Genomic DNA, 23,496 nt, shown 5'->3' on the forward strand with positions numbered 1-23,496 from the left:
GCGCATGTAAATAGGAACTGAAGTGTGTATCTTCTGACGCACTCGACAGGCAAAGACAAGTGCGACGCCTACAATTGCAAGGTAAATATATGTATGCCAGGTGGTCAGGAAGCTGTAGGCTACAACAGCATTACTATAGAGAACTTGGAAAGCGCAGAATTTGAGTCTATTTACATAACATATGCAGGAACTACTGTCAGACAGCGGAATAGCAGGAAAGGCTTGATTTATATTATATGATATGCGTATTTTAAGAGTAAGCTTATTTTGAAGACTCCAGCATAACTATAGAAAACTAGGTCCAGTGAATATTTTGCATGTATTGAAGAAGAACCAAGTCGCAGAATGGCCACATCCAGAAAGATTATCGAACCAAAATAGCTCAAGTTTGTTACTGAGTCTCATATAAGCTCAGCTTCTTACAACTCCTTCCAAATATTTAAGTAAATCTGAAAATGCATTAATTGTCAGATAAGTACGAGACCGGTATGAAATAGGTAAAAAGTGTTGATTAAGAGACTTTGAAAATCAGTAGAATTTGAGGACAGACCCATAACTTTAATTTTTGAACTACGTTGACGTGTTTTTTTCGGCTTCGGCTCACCTTTTCCACAATATTCAGCCAATTAATCGTCTGTTTCCGGGTTGTAAGCATAGATCCAAGACTCTGCGCCAGTAATGATACGTTACAAGGCTTCCTGGTAGTCGGAAAACATTGTTTAACGCTACGATGTTTTTTCGAAAAAATTGAGGGATTTTGGGACATATCAGGTTTTAACTTTTCTTAGGCCCAAATTATCTCTCAAAATGATTTTCTTTGATCCTTCCGATATTGCAACCACGCTAATACGGTTTCTGGCTATTAATCATCAATTCTCAAATAGTAATTACTTTATTTTATTGGCATGTTGATCATCAGTTGATGTGGATGGCCATCCTTTACGTCGTTCGTTGTCAAGACGTTCCTTCTTTGTGGTTAAGTTTGGTTAGGAAAGATGGTAGGATCGACCAGGAAGCCTTATAAATCGACAAAGCGCTTGGAGTCTATTACCATTTTGTTTTGGCCATAGCACTTGATTTGCTGAAGGTATGAATACTGAGATGTTTCAGCATCCCTCTTGCAAGGGCTAGAAAATGGCGGAAAAACGCCGGATCAGGATTCCCGAAAGTTTGAAAGTTTATTGGACAATGTAAGATCTCCTGCGGTTGCGTTAAGATGAACTTTGCTATAGGAAAGTAGTTCAGTAGATCACCTACGTTCTGCTTTAAGCTCAAAGTTGCACGCTTGCTAAGATCACGAGGTGTCCATATGTGCGCAAGATGACAACGGAGATGCGCATTATTCTCATTCCCATGTAAGAGAAGAAAGTGTTCCCCATCTGGCTGGCTCAACAGCTTTGCGCTTCCGCTATGATTAGGCATCCAAACTAGTCTGAGGTTGAAGTAGCATATTTCTAGTGAGGACAAACACTACCTGGATAACGTTCAATGCACAGTTGGCTGCTTGGCGCTTATATCGACGCTCTGCTGTTGGAGTGAATGCTCACCTCCCTAAAGGTAGGTAAACTTTGGATCTGTAAGTCTACATCTACCTTAATAACAGCCACATCTGCCTGAAAAACAATATTTCGCTTAATATAAGGTAATTCAATTCCAAAAATTAGTGATATCGACGAATTCATTCCTCTGAGGCGATACCTTAATGCAGCTAGGAGGTTATGTATTATAGCACAGCGGGTTTAGATAGGAAAAGAAGCAAACTCTGTTGTTGACTTCCATATGAGTGAATATGGAGGTTATGTACGAACTTTTCTGTAATAATGGATTAAAGACACCTACAGATACTTCCTGAAAATATTCGTTTTTATTTTTTACTTTTTAATGTTCTCTTCGACACGAAATTGTTTTCTTTCCTACGAATTTTCTACAAAAGTCAAAGTAAAAGATAACCAACAATATTCACTTTAATCCGACCTTTGTAAATGTAATGAAGAGTAAAATGTTAATTATCATAAAGAGCTCTGATGAGCGATAAGAAGTCTCATACTTATACGTATATGTGTACTTTGTTTTCCATATTGTCATTTGTATGAACTCGTATCTCTGTATAAATGCAAATTAACTTTTCGTCGACATAAAATACATCATAAAATGTTTATTGCATTTGCAATAAGTATGGAATTATGTAGAATTTTTCACCAGCAGAACAAACAAAATCTCACCTTGAGGAGCACTTAGGTAAGTATGCAGGTATATTGTTATAATTCTAAATAAGGATAAGGGTGCGTTTATTCTTGTAATTATATGTACACAAGCATACATAAACAGTAATTTTATATTATTATTCATATATACATATGTATAAAGACATAGCTAATAAATATATATTCAGGCTATAAACAAACATATGTATTTCTCAAAAGGGAATATACATATGTACATAGGTATCGTACAGATTTATGCTTCTGAAATGTAGCTGAAAAAGATTTTAATATTTTTAAATATGATATGAGATTTTATGATAGCCTGCAGCATGCCGAGAAAGTAAAAGTTGAAGGTTGTATTCATATTTTTTATAATCTTATGATAGACATAGTTGATTTGTGGTCTATTTTATGATTTTATGTATATTTTCTGTAATATATTTTGTTGATTTCCAAAGTTGTATGTAAATTAGAGCGAGTCGATTTTAGTTTTATATAAATTCGCGCGAGCGGAAAATATTCTAGGGATCATTCTGAACAACTTCGCGTAAGAGAGTGTGGGTTTAAAACCGGTTTTGACACGGCAATTTTTAAGACGAAGTTTAAATTTAGGGATTATGAAAATTTCTTCGACAGGTTTTGAGATATCTAAATGAAATGTAATACACCGGAATCGGTCAGATCCGACAACTATATTTGAACGAAAAACTTGAACTTTAAAAGCTAAAAAACCGTAAAAAAGCATAATCGTAAGTCTTTCGAAAAAATTTCAGAGTGGGATGTTTTAATAGAATTTCTTATCGATAAAAAAGTTTCCAATACCGTTCAACTAAAACTCAAGTTGAATTTCTAGAACGGAAATCGACTCGATAAGTTGACTGGTTGTATCAAACAAAGTATGGCGTGATCCATTCGTGCATTGGCGCAGAAAAAATGCTAAGGCTTTAATATATGTAATGTGATCCATGCCCTGTCATGACATTACTAAATTAAATCCCGTCTCGTTCTACTTATGGTCTAAATGAATGATTTGTACTAACTCATGCACTTCCCATAAGTTATTATATAATATTTCTACTCAAACATCATACATTTTTATACAGTTAATGAAGCCGATAAAATTAAATTTGCATTTAATGGTCTTTAGTTTTCTAATACTTAGAAGTGTTTAAGTCTAGAGTAACCCGTTCTTTAATTTCTTTGACTTTCAATTCGAGCTTCCGTGGATTACATTTCCTTCAACGCAGAACAATAAGTACATTTAAAGGAATAAAAAATTTCGTTGATATCCTAATCCGCTTTTCTAGCGCTGCTGTAAGCCCCGTTACCCATTATAATGGGTAATAAAGTAGGTGTACGCGCGTGAGTCATATCAAGCTGTCATGTTATTTTGTTTCAGTGATGTTTGGCACTTCATTATGGAAAGACTTACGCTTGAATATTGTTTACAAATCCTTCAACTTTATTACGAAAACTCATGGTACGAAAACTATGGTCAACATAATCGGCTTATTGAGCGCACTATTCGCAATACCATCACCCCTTTCGAGACCCAACATTCATTATTGGATAATATTCGACCGGATAGACTTCGTCTAGCACGTAGTGAAGAAAATATAGCAGCCTCAGCTGAGAAAGTACACGAAAACCTTGTAAGGCGCAGTTCGCCGGTGGAATCTTCGGTCCATATATCTTTATAAATGATGTCGGAGAGAACGTAATCGCCAATGGTGACCGTTATCGGGCAATGATAACCGACTATTTGATGCTTGAAATTGAACTCGCGAACTCAGCGACATTTGGTTTCAACAAGACTACACCAGTTCTCACACATCGCATCAATCAATGAATTTATTGAAAGAACACTTCGGTAAGCAGATAATTTCACTTTTAGAATTTTTTTCTTGTGGGGTCTAATGTCTATGCGAACAATACCGCTTCGAATTAAGCCTTGAGGCATCGTTCGCCAGTTACCTTACGAAATGCTCGAACGAGTCATTGAAAAATGGCCTCAACGGATGGACCATCTGAGACATAGCCACAACCAACATTTGAAAGAGATATTCTTCAATAATAAATGCCAAATAATGTTCTTTCGAACGATAATAAGCATTCCGCAATATATAGTATTTGAAGTTTCTGTGTATTTACTTACGTAAAAAAAGGGGAATCTCGAAATAGATAACCGTATATAACAAATGCCAGAGGAATGATCAGTTAATCACTGAGTTGTTCCCATACTACAACATGTGTTTTTTTAGGTATGAGTGAAGCTTTAAAGTTGGCAAGGATGGAAGGGAAACCAGAAGTTGGTCAATCAAAAATAAAAGGTATAGTAAAACGAAATCCATTATGTTTTTTGGAAAATGTGAATAGTTTATGGTTCTGATACTGCATCAGCTAATCACATGCAACTTTGGTTTCGGCAATTCCGTTTTATTAATCTTTATTTCAAAGATCCACCATGTTGTGGAAACCAATTGCCGAGACTATGGATAAAATCATGAGAAGCGACGAATCCGAACGTGTAATCACTGTTGCATTACCCAGGGTCTAAAGATTGACCATTATTGAAAGACTATTAAAGTAAGGCTAGAGAGGAAAAAAGCTTTGCGACATGAACCGAGCTTACATCATTGCTTGAATCGGTTCAGTTCTGAAGCGGTTATAAAAATTGGATTACTGACAACAACTTCGAGCGAAAACAGTCTTAGTGGAATCGGGGTGATTAAGCCAGGACTGAATGTCGAAAAAGTTTTTCTAAGTGTTTGGTAGGATTGACGAGAAATCATCTACTGTGAGTTGATCCCATATGGCTAAGTTCCTCACTCGGATCTGCACTGTCAACAATTAGTCGGTCTGATCTACGAATCATCCAGAAGCGGCCACTTTTAGCCAATAGGCGAGGAACTGTTCTATACGTGGACATGTACAACGCCAGACGACACATATCGATGGTGAATCGTCAGAAGCTTGGTTGAGCGGAATATGGCCTGATTATATGTGATTGATAGTAGTCGTTTTTACCATATATGGGACGAACACTAAAACTAAAATCAAACGCAATTTCTCTTGTTTATCTAAAAAACAAAGTTCTCAGTCTAAATCGAATACCTTTTTAATAAAATTTATTGTCTTCAAAATCGTAATCACTCAAGTTATATTGTAGTAAGTAAAATTCTTTTCAACTTAAGCCGCTAAATTGAAATATAAATCCAAAGATTTTTGTACAAAAACATATAATCCACTCATTATCTGCTGGCGAATCATGAGATTTAGTGTTGAACAGGACAAACAAGTGCTCACGTGTCGCTACGCCTAACTTTTTCCATTAAATTTGCCGGAAATTGTTGCAAAGCTATCCTTAATTTGAGTGCATATTTGTTATTCAGAATTCGCCCGGGTATGGTGCGGTGCGGGTCAAATAAAGATGGCGACAATCCACGCTAAGTACTTCTTGTGACGACCAAGTGTGACGGCAGGTATGCGTATGAGTGTTTGTGTGTAGTTGTAATGTAAAACCTAAAAGTTCCGATTGGCACCTTTACGTGCCTACTTGTCTACTTTACTGTCTGCGGCAGCACTGATTACACCGGGTGAAATGTGTGGCAAAGTACGCACAAGTTCGTGGACGAGGCCGAAGGTGGCGCGACCGACCATAAGCCAGTGCGCAGCTGCTGACGATGCAGCGCGACCCCGGCGACACGTACGCAACGCATAGCGCCAAATGGAAAAAGTTTTCCTCATCAGCGTTTACGTATAAATTGCGGAAATTATTACTAGTTAGAGGATACATGTCCTTTGAACAGTTCTTCGAAACCTGCATTTACCTGCAAATTATTTCTTTCCTTTGCAATTACTTTTCTTTTGCTCATTTGTGCGCTGAGCCAGGCGAGGTCTTCGTTGCTTGCAATAAATTTGCACTTTTATATGCGTATATAAATATCGAAGTGTGTGAGCGAGTGTGAAGAGACTTACTCGGTAGATATGTTCAGAAGTTGTTGTCGAACAATTTGAGTCGAAATCTGTGTTTATATGTGGGCCTTATTGTACTTGCATGCCTAATTTAACTTGCAAAGTAATTGGAACGATTGTGAACTAATCGCAATGTTTTTCTCTGAGCTTCCTTTTATACCAAACACAGGCTTTCTGGATAAAAGGAATCACATTTTAGAATGGAGTAGTTTCAATCCGAATGTCATACTAGAACACATAAAACCAATTTGAATACTTTATGATAGATCATAGACCAACATCCAGTATACTAAATATATAGTTCGAGAACTATAAATGAAACAGTCCAACTAATCGTGTGTTCTCATTAACCTATTTCTTGTTGCGACCTATTGTATATGACCGCATTGATGCCTCTAATATAACTGAATCAAAGATAAATTTTACCGATAGTACAGCGAGTAGACCTCATATAAAATACTTTGAGATCGAGTGTAGTTCCAGATCAAATAGAAAGCTATTGAGTTGAAAAAGGAATTGTTGAGCGAAAGACAGAGAAATCAAAACACTTGAAACTGTAATAGACGGACAGAGACTGACTTAAAAACGAAATGGAAATCCGACGCTCCGAAAATACCAAAGGTGGAACACTTATCCAATAATCATTGATATGTTGAACCTCAACTGCCATTTGTTATACCTACCAAGGCGATGTTCAAATAATAAAACCAGCTGCGAGCTGTGGACATCGAAATATTGTTGGTAGCGCTGTTTATATTTAATACTCACTTGCAGGACCCATCAGCTCTTATACGAAATACCGGGAATACCGATTTATCTTGGGATACCCCATTGGGTCAAGAGAAAAGAATTTAGCCCTCCGCAGGGTATGCCTTTAATATGCACCATATCTTTTCTAAGTGCTTGGACTCTAGTCAAAAAATAGTCAGAAAATAGTTTCAGCTTGAACTGAAATTATAAACTTCAAACGAGATTTCTCCAAATGGAACACGATTTGACGTTCAATGGTGCTCAACTGAAATAAAGGCTGCAAAGTTTACCCGGAGTCTTATTTCTGGTACCACGCAAGGCAGTAAGCACTTGAAGCTCATTCCACTTGGTTCATAGCAGTCGGCAATTTAGAGAGATTCGTTTTGTCTTAAACCTAAATACAAAGAGAACTGACCTTGCATCAGTTTTATTTGGAGTCGCATTTTAGACGGGTGCCGGAACTAAAGTACGTCAGAGGTTTGAGACGTGCTACGCACCCGACCAAGTTGGAATTAGGTGACTTTTCCACCTTAAGAATCGGTATCAAAAAATGCTTGAGTTGTTTGGGGCGCTTGTTTTGATCCGCTATCCTCTTGAACACCGTGGCATTAAGCCGTCGACGGCAGGTAGGTACGTAGAACCCAACGAAGACTGGAAATTGGGAACAAACTACTCAACTCACAAAAATCTGGTTCACCAGAGGCATCAGGCGCAGTAACTTTATCGTAAAATCAGCTTGAGAAGTTATTTACCTTACTAATGTGTGTCACTCTTGCCAACAGATGCTGCTTTGGATTGAATAGGCAGTTGAATAGTAAAGTACTTTCTCGATAATCAAAGACCAAATTTTACAAGTCTCTCATCATTCCTGTCCAGCTAAATGGTGCGAAAGCATGGACAATGACATCATCTGATGAGTCGACCTTTGTAGTGTTCGAGAGAAAAGTTTTGCAATAGAATAATAGTCGCACTGATAACGGCAAGTACCGCAGTCGATAGAACGATGAGATCTAGGACTTGGATGAATCATATAAGAAGATAGACAAAAAGAAGGCGATACAAAAAAAACGTTGTTTAGCTGTAAGCTCGATGTGAGCATCGAATAAACAGAAATACATACAACTAAATGTGTTTTTACGAATTTTTATTTTTGGTAACTAGGACGAGGGAGATCCTATCCATAACATTAGTGAAACTAATAAAGTAAATATAGATTTCCAATAATTTGAACCTCAAACGGCCTAAGTAGTTTTCACTGTTAGAAATTTTAACCAGAACCTGACTAAATCGCGCCTTATTCTGGCAGGCATAAACCGTACGCATATATAAATTGCATATCAATAATTTATAAGATGAGTTTATCAATAAGCAATTTACATAATCATCATTATTTTAGAACACAAGTGTTTATGATGACGTTAATATAGCAATTATTTTAAATAACACTAATATATGCATATCGATATCAATATCATCAACTTCGACACATAAGGTTCGATAATGATAAGTCATTGCTTTTGCTTGGCAGCAAAAATGCTGCAGTATTAGACTAATTATATGATTTTATACCGTCGATACCTACGCCATATAATCATCATCAATGGATGGTCAATGAAGTTACATTTTTTCATCTAAAAGAAACCACTTTAAAACAGTTCTAAATTCAAGGTTTAATTGAGAGATTTTATCGATTGGCGAGGTGTGGTGTACTTCAAATTCGCTCTGACCGCCCAAATTGTCAACAAGAAATACTGTTTGCGTGTTATGCGTTGCTTGCGCGAAGCTATTCGTAAAAAGAGGGCGAAATTATGGGTCGACAACTCATGGTTTTTTGCAACACGACTTGGGAGTAGCCGGAAAGGATTCTTTTATATATGGCTCAAGCAGCTCACGATTTCTGGTCTCAGACCAAGTACACTCTGAATAGCCAAAGAACATCCTTTTGAAGGCGAGCTAGAGTGAGAAGGCGAAACATCCCTTCCACAGGCTTGTGCGCTGTGTTTGGTACCCGCCACGTAAAAAACACTACCAATAAAAAGAAAAAACAGGATCAATTTAAGGGCATGCACCTGGAATATCTGGTCTCTTAATTGGGAAAGTGCCGCTATCCAGTTGGTTGATGTCCTCTTAAGAGTAAAGGCTGACATCATCGTCGCCCAAGATATGCGGCAAGGACTGAGGCGACTAAGTCCTTGTGGCATTTACTACAGTGTCCATATAAAGGACAAAAGACTCCGTCGCCGAGTACTGGCATACATCCCGGTCGATGAACGTTCTGCACAATCTGCATCAAAACGAAGTTCTTCAACATATCGCTGATTTACGCCTACGCACAGACGAAAGAGAAGGACGATGTGACCAAACATGTCTTCTATGAGGGTTTGGATCGATTCGCTCTAATATCTTGTTGCAGAAAAAACGCACGCCAACAAACAGACGGAAGGTTTGACGTCGAGAAACTGCTAACACAACTTACAGCTAATCGATTTTCTACTCGACTTGCGCTCTGAGAGCACTAGTCAGCAACTTAGTATACATTTTGGGACGCGATTTCAGGCTCTTTACGCACAGCTGTAAATTAACAACTGAAAGTCGTCGGATCTGGAGATCCTTGCCACTAGAATACGCCGTTAAATTAGTAGAAAGCATGCCTCGGAGATGCCAGACTATTATCGGCGCCGGTGGCGACTGGACATATTATTGATCAAATTGCATCATTGTTGGTAATGTGTACAATGCATATATATGTAAATATTAAAGTTTCATAAATTTTTTTTTATAAATTAACACGTCCACGCTCTTACTTGACAGACTGTATATTTAAAAACGACGTCTTCAATTTTCGTTAAATATCAAAAACTTCGCAGAGCTTTGCAAAATACTCAGAAACTAAGGCATTTCAATTCATTAATTGCCAAATAATAAAATTCAATGCATTGTACGAACAATTGTGCAACTAATGCAATGCTTTAGTGTCTATATTTTGAAGCATATATGTATGTATGTATATACTATATGTTTGTGTATTTGTATTGTTATAGGTGCATGTGCACACATCTGCCTATAAGCCAATGCATAATTCATCAGTTGGTTTCTGAATTATTATGGTGATGGCTGTGGTTGTCAAACACGCACTCGTCAGTACATATATATACATAGATATATATATGTATATGTACATATATGTATGTGTGTAAATGCTGGACAATAGCATTAAAATGCATTTGCTTTGCGGTCTGTGGTTAATTCTTCCGTTCCACTCCTTCCGCCGTCCGCCGTCATTGTTGTTGCTGTGCAATGCTGCTTTAATTGATTTCTTTTTTTTTTGGGGTTTGGTGTGTGTAGACCGTTATAATCGTTGCAATAATTTCAAATTTTTCACAAAGTTTTGTGGTTGCGATTTATGCCTGCGTGCGTGTGGGCTTTAAGCCGTTATTTCAATTACCCCATGCGCCATTGCGGAGCGTTTATCTAAATAAAATATTTATTCAGCTCACTTTATGGGCGACGTCATTGAATTTTGCAATTATTTTACAATTTAAACATATCAATTATGGTTTTTAGCCGCATTTTGCACACAGCTGACAGGCTTTAATTGCTTTTGTCTTGTGAACGCGGGCGCTGCATATGCACAGGCGCACCAACCCAAGCCCACGACCAACGCGCTTGCTGCTTTGCCGCATCGCACCGTTCTACTGCTAGCGTTGTTGTTGTTGTTGGCAGTTGGTTTTTGTGTTGTTTGGCAATGCGTGAGCTTAAATTATTTGCGTTTGAATCGTTTGTCAGTTTGACGCACCTTCTCACACATTATTATATAATACGCCTGTAGTAAATCTCTGCGTGTGCATATATATATACATACATATGTGTGAGTGTGTGTGTGTGTGTGCAAATAAAGCGCATTAAACTAATTAAATGTTGAGTTTCCACAAACAAAATGCGGCACAATTAAAATTTGCACGTCATGCGTGAAGTAATGAATAAAATAAATGCGCGCATAAAAAGCGTTGATTGCAAAAAGTTTATAATAAATGCGTTTTTGGTCGCTTAATTGTTTATAATGCGCATTGCAAACATTTTTTAAACGCCTACGTTTATTTATAATATTTTTATGTTGCTTTTTATTTGATTTTTCTTTTAATTATGCGCTTTCATTTCGATATCATAGTGGCCTGCTTTTGGTAAAGTTGGAAGCTTTCGCAAGTCATAAGTCTTTTGTTGTCAGTATTTCACTAGCAGTCTCTCATGAGCTACACTCTACAACTATATTTATAATCGTTCGATCCTAGCGATTCGCTTATCGCCATGCCAATCGAACACCGTAGTAACGAACAATAAACGATTTTAATGGACTCATATAAAACTCGAGTGATAATTGGCCTCATGATGGTGTGAGTATGACAAAATTGAGGATATAACTACGCCACTATGGCTGGCCAATTGCCGGAGGATGGTTATACTAAAATTAAATCCATATGATTTTTATTTAGCCCTCACCTTCTAAAGGCGCATGTATAAATTTGACAGCTGGTGCTGGAGTGAAGAAACTTTTATTTTTGGGGAAAACATAAAAGAAAATACAGCGAAGCAAAAACTTAGCTTGATGACGAAATTCCGAAAACCGCGCCATGGAAATCAGCCATCAAGGTTAGTATGCTACAGTCTGTCATGTTAATTTATAAAAAAAATTATTTTATGAAACTTTCATGATGCAATTTGGTCAATAATATGTCTAGTCGCCACCGGCGTCGATAATTGCCTGGCACTTCCGAGGCATGCTTTCTACTAATTTGACGGCGTATTCTAGTGACAAGGATCTCCAGATCCGACGAATCTCGTAAGACCACTGCTTAAAAGTGTATGTGCGTCTTCCACGAAGCTTCTGTTAAATATATGCCCACACATTTTCAATAGGGTTTGCATCGGGCGACTGAAACGGCCAATCCATTGTAACGATGCCAGATTGTACAGTAAGCGGTGTATAGGATCGTTGTCCTCCTGCAGAATCCAATCTTCATTTTTTCTGATGAAATTTTTATAATTTTCTTGGTAGTTAGGTTGTCAGTAAAGAGATACAAAGTGTCGAATCCCTGCTTTGAGAAGCAGCCCCAAAGATGCACCTTCATTCCATGTTTTACGGTCCGCTGAATAAGCCTATTGGTGGAAGTTGACTAGGCTCGCAAGAGATGAGAACGCTGTCATATAGAACATTCATCAGTAAAAATGATATTTTCAAAATCTCTATCAATATTCTCATGCGCCCAAGCGAGTCGCTTTGTCACCAGTTTTTCAGTCAACAGAGGCTTCTTTATTGTGTTGCGCCATTTCAGATCATGAGTATAAGGTAGGGTTCGGATAGTTTCGTAGGATATATCTATACCTTTTGCCATTAATTTTGCTTGTCCTTGCCGCAGTATTAAAGCAGGATTCTGCGCAAACAGATTCACTATTCTTTTTTCATCTTTATCCAACCACGTTCTGGTAAATCTTCGACATTTTTAGCCACTATATATCGCTGTATCCATTTCTGTACAAATGCCTTCGACTTTCTCATATATTTAGCAGCCGCTGATTGTGACATTTTGGGACCTTTCGGGTAGATGCAAAAGAACACAGCCTCGTAGCGCGAAGCGAACTTGGCACTCATGGTGTTTAACGTGATTCTCCTTCAAAAGATCAACGACAACTGAACCTTTGTTGACAATGCATCAAGGACAAAGCTTCCCTCTATCGGCTCGCGAAGGAATTAGAGCGAAGTCTTTCATTAACTGTCGGTAAAGTCGACCACGCTCTTACTTAACAGACTGTATGTATGTAACCCTGTATTTATATAGATTAGTTTGAGGTAATACGAGGTGTGTTCAAAAAGTATCGCGAATCGTAGCTGACAGTTTTCTTCGATTGCAGGGGCGTGGTGCATCATGAGTTCTTGCCACAGGGAAGAACGGTCCCTTTCTGGCCCCTTGTGACTTTTTCTTGTTCCCTAAACTGAAGAGGCCCACGAAAGGACGACGTTACGCTTCTCTTGACGAGATAACGATGGCATCGAAGGAGGAGCTGAAGAAGATAAAAAAAAAATGATTTTTTGAAGTGCTTCGAAGATTGGAAAAACCGTTGGCACAAATGTATAATATCTCATGGGGATTACTTTGAAGGGGACAAAATAGATATTCATGAATAAATAAATAATTTTTGAAAAAACACAAAATTCGCGATACTTTTTGAACACACCTCGTATATGTAACTGTAAGATAGACAATTATACTCTGTAGCAGCATGTTGCAAGTGTATAAAAAACGATTTTTTTATATCCTTAAATTTCGAATGTTCCCATATCTTGGTCGAATATAGACGGCTCCGATAAATGTACCGCTTCTTCAGGATTAAAGAATGTGCGGCAAATTTCGAGTCAATGTTTCAAAAACTGAAAGGCAAGCTCACATGTATAGTAAATATGCAGACAGACAGACAGACATCGCTTAATCGGCTCTGCTCGTTACACTGATCATCATATTTTATGGGGTCTCGGATAATTCAGCGTATGAAAAAAAAAATTCCATCATGTATGTAAATTGAAAAGCTTAGCCTTTGGAAGGATCATGGATTCCAAAAAAGAATCATGCTGACTCTGTTCTAACGACAATCATTTGTGATTTTAATTTAGAAAAAAAAAACATCTTTATAGCACCGTGACCATAAGCTCAAACTCATATCGAGTGAAGAGAAACTCCATAATTAAATGAGAGAAGTTTTATAATGTGCAATGTTGAGGACATGGGTAGGTTAGGTTAAGCTGGGTGAGATGGCCAATCAAAGATACCACGTAGACCGCTATATGACGCAATAGAAAAGAAAAACAAATTTGCATAGGCGTTTAATGTGCGTTTTCGCCAGTTCGGTATGATGTCTGAAGGTTTGCGCTCCCAAGTGTTTAAGTCTTGACTTCCCAAACGCAAAACAGTCAGTAAAAAGGAAGCGTTGAGTTGTTTTCACCACACCTTCTTATGTACAGCTTCTGCAGATGACGTCTGGTAAGACTCCCAGCCTCACAGCATGGACGTCAATAGGACAATGACCTGTTAAAAGTCCCACAATTAGAGAGAGGCTAACCTAACCTAACAAGCTTCCGCGAAGCTTCGATTCTGATATGTCAGGGTTTTAAGGCCAAAGTAAAAAGAATAATCGATTCAGTTAGAATTTGCAATGGTGACTTACAGGCATCGACCATAGTGCCTGAAACTCACTACAAATTTGGTAAGATGACTCACTTAGATACCAGAAAGATTTTGTCCTGATCATAAATCTCTGCCAGATATGATCTCAGAAAAGAGAGTTCCATGAGTTGACTTCGTAACGCAGTAATCGGAAAACCAGAAATGGAGTTATAGTTGCTAAGGATGTTATTTAACTTGATTGAATTTTAAAAGAGTCTACGTAGCGACGTACCTCATGGAACTATTGTCTTTAAAGTTCATATATCACTACAAATACTGTTGAAAGAAGGTCGTTGTAACTACTCAAACTCTGTGTAATACTACCCAAATTTTCCATTTCCATACTATGTTAAAAAAGTCCGTAACATATTATAATTTTGGCGTGTAGTCTTGATAAGAAATCTTAAATTTTTAAATGTAACATAACCCAAACCCAACGCACAAACTTGGGGAGGTATGTTTCCCCTTAACACTTTAGCTCGCCTACAAATGGATGTTTTTTGGCTACCCAGAGGGTACTTGGTCTAAGACCGGAAGCTGTGAGCAACTTAAGCCATATGTAAAAGAATCATTTCTGGTCACACCCAAGTCAATGTCGTTCAGAGAACTTGTCTCACCGGTGTAAACTTCTATACGTGGCTCCAGACGACGCCAATAACGAAGAAGAAAAGCAAAAGTTAAGATAGCCAGAATTGCTTCCAAGACATAATGCAACATATTAGGGAGCGACAATCATTCGGCGAGAATGAACATATTTAGTCTTATTTCGATATTCTATTCGCTAAGAGAACATACAGAGATTACTGTTTGCCATCAATTTCAAATTCCTTTGAGTAAGTTCGTAGATGGTGTCCAAGGATTTCGATTTTCAACCATAAAAAGGATGATCTGTTATTGGAACTTTATTAACGGAGCCGTCGGATGATAGTCGCCGGATGACAGCTTTTGAATACGACGTAAAACTGGCTTGCGGCTACTCCGTGAATAAAATTCCGATAGCAGATCTAGCATTCTGCTATGACAGTTCAATAAGAGCTCTAATAATTTTTTTATCTATTAACACCATCATAATATTCACCATAATATGTCCTAATCTAACGATATTCTCATAGATCCAGCGATTCACCTAATGTCTGCAGGAATGCCTTCAAGTGTTTTCGAGAAACACTCTAAAATTTTTTGTAAAATAGTCCTCTTCGTCCCTTGGAAGAAGGGACAATGGGGTATCCTCCCCTAGGGCTGCGACGACATTATTTCGCTACCCGTTTGATCACTTGTTGCAGCGTTGTGAGCTCCAGCATAACTTCAAGTGCTGCGGTGGGGCAAGTGCACATTGCCCCTGAAGTGCAGACACAAGCGAGCCTTAGATGACCGCTACCCTAGTACTGACAAAAATGAATCTCCGATTTGCCATTGCATAAATAGTACTTTTGCAATAATAGATAATAAAGCAAGAAACATATACTCTTGGAAGCAATATTTCACACAAAAACACACACAGATCCATTAATAACAGCACGTACTACCAATTACATAAATATTTATGTATATGACTCAATGCCACTGTTCAAAGCGCTGCACTTATTTTTCATGTCATATCCTTGCATAAGGACCAATAAATCCAAATAACTAGCCTCATTTGTTTACTGTGGAACAAGTTCCATCTGTTTGCTGTCAAATGCTGACATTGCCATTCACATCCGATTGCAGCTATTATATTATCACGTGTCTACATATGTACCATACAAGCATGTATGTGTGTATTTATGCTTTTCTTCGATGCACGGATGTACATGTTGTGGCAGCTGAAATACCATTTTGTACACTGATGACCTAATATCTGTTATTACTAATGCAACACAACAACAATAATATAAGGACAAGGGTGGCAATTTGTTTGTTGACTGAAATGTACAATATTTGAAGCACCCAAACGGTGAAGGCAAACTGCAGTCAGCGTTGTTCGGTGGCACGGTGGTTCCAAGTACGAGTATGTATTATTTTGGTAAGTATTTTCGTGAAGGAGTCATGTGTAGAAGCTCACGCAAGTGAGGAAAGTTCTCTAATTGCCATTCACTTGGGAGTGGCCAGAAACGATTCTTTTAAATATGACTCAAGTAGCTCACGACTTCCGGTCTTTGACCTCTCTATCCTCTGGGTAGCTTAAGAACATTCGCTTGAAGGGGAGCTAAAGTGGGAAGGCGAAATATCCCCAGCAAAGGGTTGTGCGCTGGGTTTGGGACCCGCCACGTAAAAAAAAACACCCCCAATGAAAAGAAAAAAACAGCCTCAGATGAGAGACCCCCTTTTGATGACGACCATGGCAAACGAAATAAGGACTACGAATTGAGGGCATGCACCTGGAATGTCCGTTGCCTTAATTGGGAAAGTGCCGCTGCCCAGCTGGTTGATGTCCTCGTGAAAATAAAGGCTGACATCACCGCCGTCCTTGTGACATTTACTACAGTGGCCATATAAAGGAGCGCAAGTTTGGTGTTGGATTCGTGATGGGAGAGAGACTCCATCGCCGAGTACTATTATTCACTCCAGTGAATGAACATCTAGCCACAATCCGTATCAACGCGAGGTTCTTCAACATATCGGTGATTTGCGCCCACGCCCCGACGGAAGAGAAGGACGATGTGACCAAAGATGCTTTTTATGAGCGCTTGGAGCGCACTTATGAAAGCTGCTCCCGCCACGATGTCAAAATCATGCTTGGAAACTTTAATGTCAAGGTGTGCAAAGAAGGTACGAGTATCTATTTACGGTCGGTAAATTCAGCCTCCACGAGGAAACATCCCCAAATGGGTTGAGGTTGATCGACTTCGCCAGGGCCCGAAATATGGTTATCTGTAGTACTAGATTCCAGCATAAGAAGATACATCAAGCTACCTGGCTGTCTCCGGATTGAAAAACCACCAACCAGATCGAACATGTTGTGATAAACGGAAGACACGTCTCCAGTGTTTTAGATGTGCGTGCGCTCCGAGGTCCTAACATCGACTCGGACCACTATATTGTTGCAGTCAAAATTCGCACCCGCCTCTGTGCAGCGAAAAACGCACGCCAACAAACACAAGGAATGTTCGACGAGCATTTCCAGCTCTTGTAACGATTTGGTTCAATAAATTTTATTTAATCAACTCAGTCCTATTACTTTTCGGAAAAACCCTGTATTCTTTGCTATTCTGTGTGGGCATCTTTTGTAATCGGAGATTTGTTCGGCACCTATTCAAAGCAGCGCCAAGGTAGCGGTAATTGCCTTTCTTTTAAATTTAATAAAATAAATTCATTTTAAATTTAATATACTGGTACAATTCATTTGAAATGCTTATCTTTGTGACCATGACTTAATGAAGAGAGCAGTCAATAAGGTTGAGCTTTTGAACTTAAAATTAGCGAATTACAATCTGCAGTAATCTCTTTTTATAATACTGAGAATATTATTTATATGAGAATCTTCGACGAATAAATACACATGTATGTATGTATATATACACAATTTTGATAACAAAATCACCGCCTCAGCCGAGTAATTAATTGATAAAAACCAGACAATTCCTCACTCGAAAACGAATATTTAAGACACAGTCATCAATTTCGAATTCAGTTTGACTGAAATTGTGGAGAATGGCGCATCGTTTGATCTTCTTGTCCATTCTGTGTGGGCATCTTTTGTATTCGGGGAATTGTTCGGCACCTATTCAAAGCAGCGCCAATGTAGCGGTATTTTCATCTTTAAATTTAATAAAATAGATTAATTTTAATTTTTATATTCTTGTGCAATTCATTCAGCCATTTCTAACCTATCTTTGTGACGATGATTTATTGAAGAGCGCGGTCAACAAGGTGGAGTTCTTGAGCCTCAAACTAGAGAATTATAATCTACGGTAATATATTTTTATATTATAAAGTATTAAAAAGACTTAACAGTATTTTTTTCTTCCTTAGTATGCAAAGCGAATTAATGGCAATGAAGGAGCAGCTTCTTCGTGAAATAAAGGAAATAAAGAAAAATCAGGAATATGTGCCACCTGCAACCAAGAAACCAGCATCGTGTACCGAAGCGATGCGTCAAGAAAACGGGAACTATACAGAGAGTGGCGTTTATGAACTTTATCTCCCTGAATTCCTTCAACACCCTTTCAATGTTTATTGTCTTCGTGATCCTGATGGCGGTGAACCATGGGCTATAATTCAACGTCGTCAAAGCAACGACACCTACTTCTATCGTGGGTGGTTCGAGTATGAACGCGGTTTCGGCGATTTGAATGCCAATTTCTTTCTCGGCTTGGAAAAAATACATGCATTGACCCATTCGCGAACTCATGAGCTTTGGTTTCAATTGGAGGATTTTGAAAATGAGAAACGTTTTGCCAAGTACGATTTTTTCGCTATAGGCAACGCTCAAGATAAGTATAAGTTAATTGCGATTGGACAATATTCTGGCACGGCCGGTGACTCGTTCACTTATCATCTCGGGCAAAAATTCACCACTAAAGATAATGATAATGACAAATATAGTTATAACTGTGCAGTACTATATAAGGGCGCTTGGTGGTATGATAATTGCAATGACAGGTATACACGTCTTTTTCAAAGCTATGAATGAGTTCTTATCATATGGAGTTTTCAAATAAAATTATGTTTGACATTATATTATTTACCTATTATATTTACTTACAGCAATCTGAACGGCCTGTATTTAGGAGGAGAGTTTCCAAACTATCAGTATGGCGAAGGCGTGGTGTGGAAAGCCTGGCGTGGAAAATACTACTCCCTCAAATATGTACATATGGCTATAAGACCAAAGTATTATCACTGAGATGATGGTTTGAAAACCTTAGCCTCCATAAATTGTTAAACATTACTGACGTTAAAGCTGTTGAAACATATTTAACTTAGCATACAGTTTTATAAAACTTTGCATATTCTATTAAGCAACAAATAATACATTATTTGAAAAAATACTGTTTCTTTTATTCCTAAAAACAGTATAGGGAATGAAAGTAACCTTGAATAATTTTAATTCCAGAAGAAAGCAATTGTTTCATAAAATAGTTTACATTTGTATGAGCATTGTGACAAAAAAGTTGAATTAAGTTCTCCGGTTAAATCATATTTCATAAAAATGTATTTTGCTAAGTTGGTAGGACTGTCTACAATTACTATGACAATTATGAGCACGATCTGTCAACCAGTTTGTTTACAGCAGCTGGCTGCTTAAGAGATCGTCTCAGTGTGAAACTTTTGTGAAATCGATTTTTGTATTATCGGATAGTATACATTATAATAAATATTCTCTCAAATTTTGAAATCGAAATTCCAATTATTACGGTCGCAACAATGTTTTTTGTAGAAAGGGAACAGAATGGGGAACAGAGCAACTCCAACCTTTAAACGCGTTTTTCTCAGAATAGTGTTTTTCAAAACGGTTTCCACTCTCAAAGGAAGAGTTTTAAGGATATCTGGTTCCAATTTGGAGAAAACATTTTTAATGTTGTTCGCTATCGCGCTTTGAAAGCTTTTTTTTTTTGAAGGAATCTGGGGAAAAAATAGCAAAACACGATGGTTTTTGTACATCTCTGTAGTGCGTTGCGATTTTTACAATGGATGGAAATATCTAACAAAGAATTTGTCTAAAATTTTTAACTTCTAACCAAATTTGCGTTGCGAAATTGTTGAAAATTTTAGGAAAGGCTTAAGGTGATTTAGTTTTATCAAAAACACAAGCCTACGTGTGGAACCAAGCCTTCAAAAACGGATCGTTGAAGACTTGCCTCGTTCTGGACAACCTTCGCTTCCTTCAACTGATGAAAATAATAAAAAGTGAAGGTTATGGTGATTGAAAATCGTCAGGCAAGTGTTAGAGAGATGGCAAGAGAGCTTGACATATCTCGGTAGTCCGTTTGGATTTGAATATGAAACACGTTCTTGCTCAACTCGTTCTGATAAAGCCTCAACCAAGCCAAAGCCGCACAAAAATGAAGTTGATGATCATTTTTTTTTTCATTTTCGTGGTTTGGTGCATCACGAATTTGTTGCGAAGAGTCAGTAAGAAGGTCCATTTGTTCTTTTGTGATGTAAAAGATCTGGTGGAGGGACTAATCGTGGTAATTTTATTTTGGTTTCAGGACAACATAATCAAGTATATTCATCACTTTTACGTCTTGCAATATTAACAAATTGTTTCATTTCTCCAAATGATACCGCTTTGCCGACACAAAAATGTATTTTCTTAATTTGTCTCTCTCTGGTTATCAGAGCGGCTAGAACGTGAGAAAGCTCTGCGCACATTTGAGTGTTTTGCGTTGACCTAAGACAGGTCATATTCTTTTTGGCATCGTAAAGTCTAATTAATCTAAGTGAGAGTAGATCTCACTATCACTAAAGATTAACACAAAAAAGAGCACAAAGCAGCCGATGGTTGTCAAATCACAAATACTATTATGGTTGCTTTCAGAAATGTTTCCCTGGACCTCCGCATATAATTCAAGACCAATATTGGTCAATCAGTAAAGCCGTTTTCGAGCTTTAGCGAGACTAATCAACAATAATTTTTACACATGAGTATATAGATTTTGTTATTCCATATTTTCTTATACTTTTTAATCCTTTTTTTTAGTTTTAGAGAGAAAACGAACAATAAATGTTTTGTTATTTTCTCGGCGTTTAAAACTTTCCTGGATTTCCACGAATATTTAAAGACTAAAATTAGCCAAATTGGCAGGATGAAGTCATGTGTAGAAGTTCACGCGAGTGAGAAAGGTTCTCTGATCGCCATTCACTTGGGAGTAGCCAGAAACGATTCTTTTACATATGACTCAAGCAGCTCATGACTTCCGGTCTTTGCCCAAGTATCCTCTGGGAAGCCTAAGAATACCATTTGAAAGCGAGCTAAAGTAAGAAGGCGAAATATCCCCTACATATGGTTGTGCGCTGGGTTTGAGACCCGCCAAGTAAAAAAAAAAACATCTCCAATGAAAGGAAAGTCGAACGATTTTCTAATTGACTTGCACTTCTGCTCTCTGAGAGCACTCGTCAACAACTCGGTATAAAGGAACTGTGTTTCAAACTCCTTACGTACAGCTGCAACCAAAACCATTGGTTTTCGGAAAATGCAAAAGAACAGCTGGTACGACGAGAGTGCCGTGTTGAAGCGGAGAGAAAACAGGCTGCCTACCTCGCAACGTTACGATCGACCACAACACGTGCGGGACGGGATAGATATCGAGAGTTGAAGAGGGAAGTGAGACGCATTTGCAGACAGAAAAAGAAAGAGGCCGAAATGCGTGAGTATGAAGAGCTTGATAAGCTGGCCGACAGGGGTAATGCTCGAAAATTCTAGGAAAAAATGCGGCGGCTTACAGAAGGTTTGAAGACCGGAGCTTACTCTTGAAGAACCCCCAAAGGTGATCTAGCCACCGATGCCCAGAGCATACTTAAGTTAAAAGGTGAACCCGATTCGATGGCGATGGAGCAGATGTTCCATTGCCCGACCATGAAGAAGTTCGGATAACAATTACGCGTCTGAGGAACAACAAAGCGGCGGGGGCCGATGGATTGCCGGCAAAGCTATTCAAACACGGCGGGGAAGAGCTGATAAGGAGCATGTATCAGCTTCTTTGTAAAATATGGTCGGACGGAAGTATGCACAACGATTGGAATTTAAGTGTGCTATGCCTAATCCATAAAAAAGGAGACCCCACAATCTGCGCCAACTACCGTGGGATTAGCCTCCTCAACATCGCATATAAGGTTCTATCAAGCGTATTGTGTGAAAGATTAAAGCCCACCGTCAACAAACTGATTGGACCTTATCAATGTGGCTTTAGACTTGTCAAATCAACAATCGACCAGATATTCACCATGCGCCAAATTTTGGAAAAGATCCGTGAAAGGAGTACACACACCACCTCTTCGTCGATTTTAAAGCCGCTTTCGAAAGCACGAAAAGAAGCTGCCTTTATGCCGCAATGTCTGAGTTTGGTATCCCCACAAAACTAATACGGCTGTGTAAGCTAACGTTGAGCAACATCGAACGCTCCGTCAGGATCGGAAAGAACCTCTCCAAGCCGTTCGATACCAAACGATGTTTCAGACAAGACGACTCTCTATCGTGGGACTTCTTCAACCTGACTTCTCGTTTAACTCATTGGGGATCTCGTTTAACTACAACCAAATGTCGAGAACTTCTCAAAGCTATACAAGCAGTTGGATGTAATTTTGTTTCTACAGGAAGACCCAGTTATTGGCCTAAAGATAGTCAGAAATTGCCAGACCTTCTGGACTTCTTTATAATCAATAAAATACCGAAACTCAATTTATGTATAAAAGATTGCTCAGAGCTAAGCCCTGACCATTCTCCAGTGCTGCTAACTTTATATGAAAAGCCAATTCTTTCCGCCGCCAAGCCAATGTTATGCAATAAACACACTAATTGGAATAAATTTAAAAATATATTGAATAAAGTTGACCCAAAGCTTAAGCACATATCGACTTGTATTGAGTTGGACTGTGAGGTTGAAGATTTCACAAAAATAATTCGAAATGCTGCGTGAAAGAGTACACCAAATACGCAAAACACATCTTAGAAAGTATACATAAAAAGCGCAAGCTTCAACGGAGATGGCAGCAAATTAGGTCCTCTGCTCTCAAAGCTGAGCTTAACAAACGTACAGCGAAACTAAGAGTACAAATTAAAGAGTTTAAAATTTTTTCATTCAAAGCTTATCTGGCTAAACTCACAGCTGATAAATCCACCGACTATTCACTTTGGAAAGCTGCAAGAAATATTAATAAACAAATAAAACATGTAGCACCATTAAAACTAAACGAAACTGCATGGGCCAAAACGAATGAACAGAAAGCTGCCGTATTTGCAAATACTTTGATAAACACATTTACGCCTAACGATGGGTATGAGATAAACTGTGAAAATAGTTGGATGGATCCACACATCAGTATTTCTCCTGTTGCTATTAAAGAAATTAAAAATCTTATCGGGAATACAAGACTCAAAAAAGCACCTGGGTACGATTTAATAACTGGAGAAATATTACGCAATTTGCCAAAAATTTTATCAAACAACTTGTAAACATTATAAACAGTGCTTTATGCCTAAGATACGTGCCATCGCTTTGGAAAGTATCTGAAGTCATAATGATACCCAAGCCGGGTAAGCCAGCACACGCTGTTACATCATATAGACCAATTTCACTGCTACCAGCCTTATCTAAAATCTTTGAGAATGTACTCATAAATAGGCTCAAACCAATAATCGCTCAGAAACACCAAATACCAACACATCAATTTGGCTTCCGTGACCACCATTCAACAATTAACCAGGT

General features: G+C 38.2%; 2 protein-coding genes across 3 annotated transcripts in view; both read left to right on the top strand.

Annotated features, from left to right (window-relative positions):
• LOC125775773 (ryncolin-2-like) overlaps window positions 1-19,010 on the top strand; it is a 127,033-nt gene extending 108,023 nt beyond the window's left edge. Inside the window, exons 2-4 of the mRNA XM_049446420.1 lie at window positions 17,942-18,036; window positions 18,098-18,727; window positions 18,833-19,010. Coding sequence (XP_049302377.1) covers window positions 18,099-18,727; window positions 18,833-18,971 — 768 coding nt within the window. The 5' untranslated portion in view covers window positions 17,942-18,036; window position 18,098 and the 3' untranslated portion in view covers window positions 18,972-19,010. The remainder of the gene's footprint in view (window positions 1-17,941; window positions 18,037-18,097; window positions 18,728-18,832) is intronic.
• Window positions 1-23,496, top strand: part of LOC125775769 (ryncolin-2-like) — a 151,186-nt gene that overhangs the window by 124,527 nt on the left and 3,163 nt on the right. The window contains exon 1 of one of the 2 annotated variants that reach the window (XM_049446386.1): window positions 17,696-17,872. The exons of the other annotated variant lie outside the window; for it this stretch is intronic. Coding sequence (XP_049302343.1) covers window positions 17,777-17,872 — 96 coding nt within the window. The 5' untranslated portion in view covers window positions 17,696-17,776. Of the gene's footprint in view, window positions 1-17,695; window positions 17,873-23,496 lie in introns of those variants that run through there. 2 annotated transcript variants of the gene reach the window in all.

Source organism: Bactrocera dorsalis, chromosome 1, assembly GCF_023373825.1.
Source record: "Bactrocera dorsalis isolate Fly_Bdor chromosome 1, ASM2337382v1, whole genome shotgun sequence".
Classification (NCBI taxonomy): domain Eukaryota; kingdom Metazoa; phylum Arthropoda; class Insecta; order Diptera; family Tephritidae; genus Bactrocera; species Bactrocera dorsalis.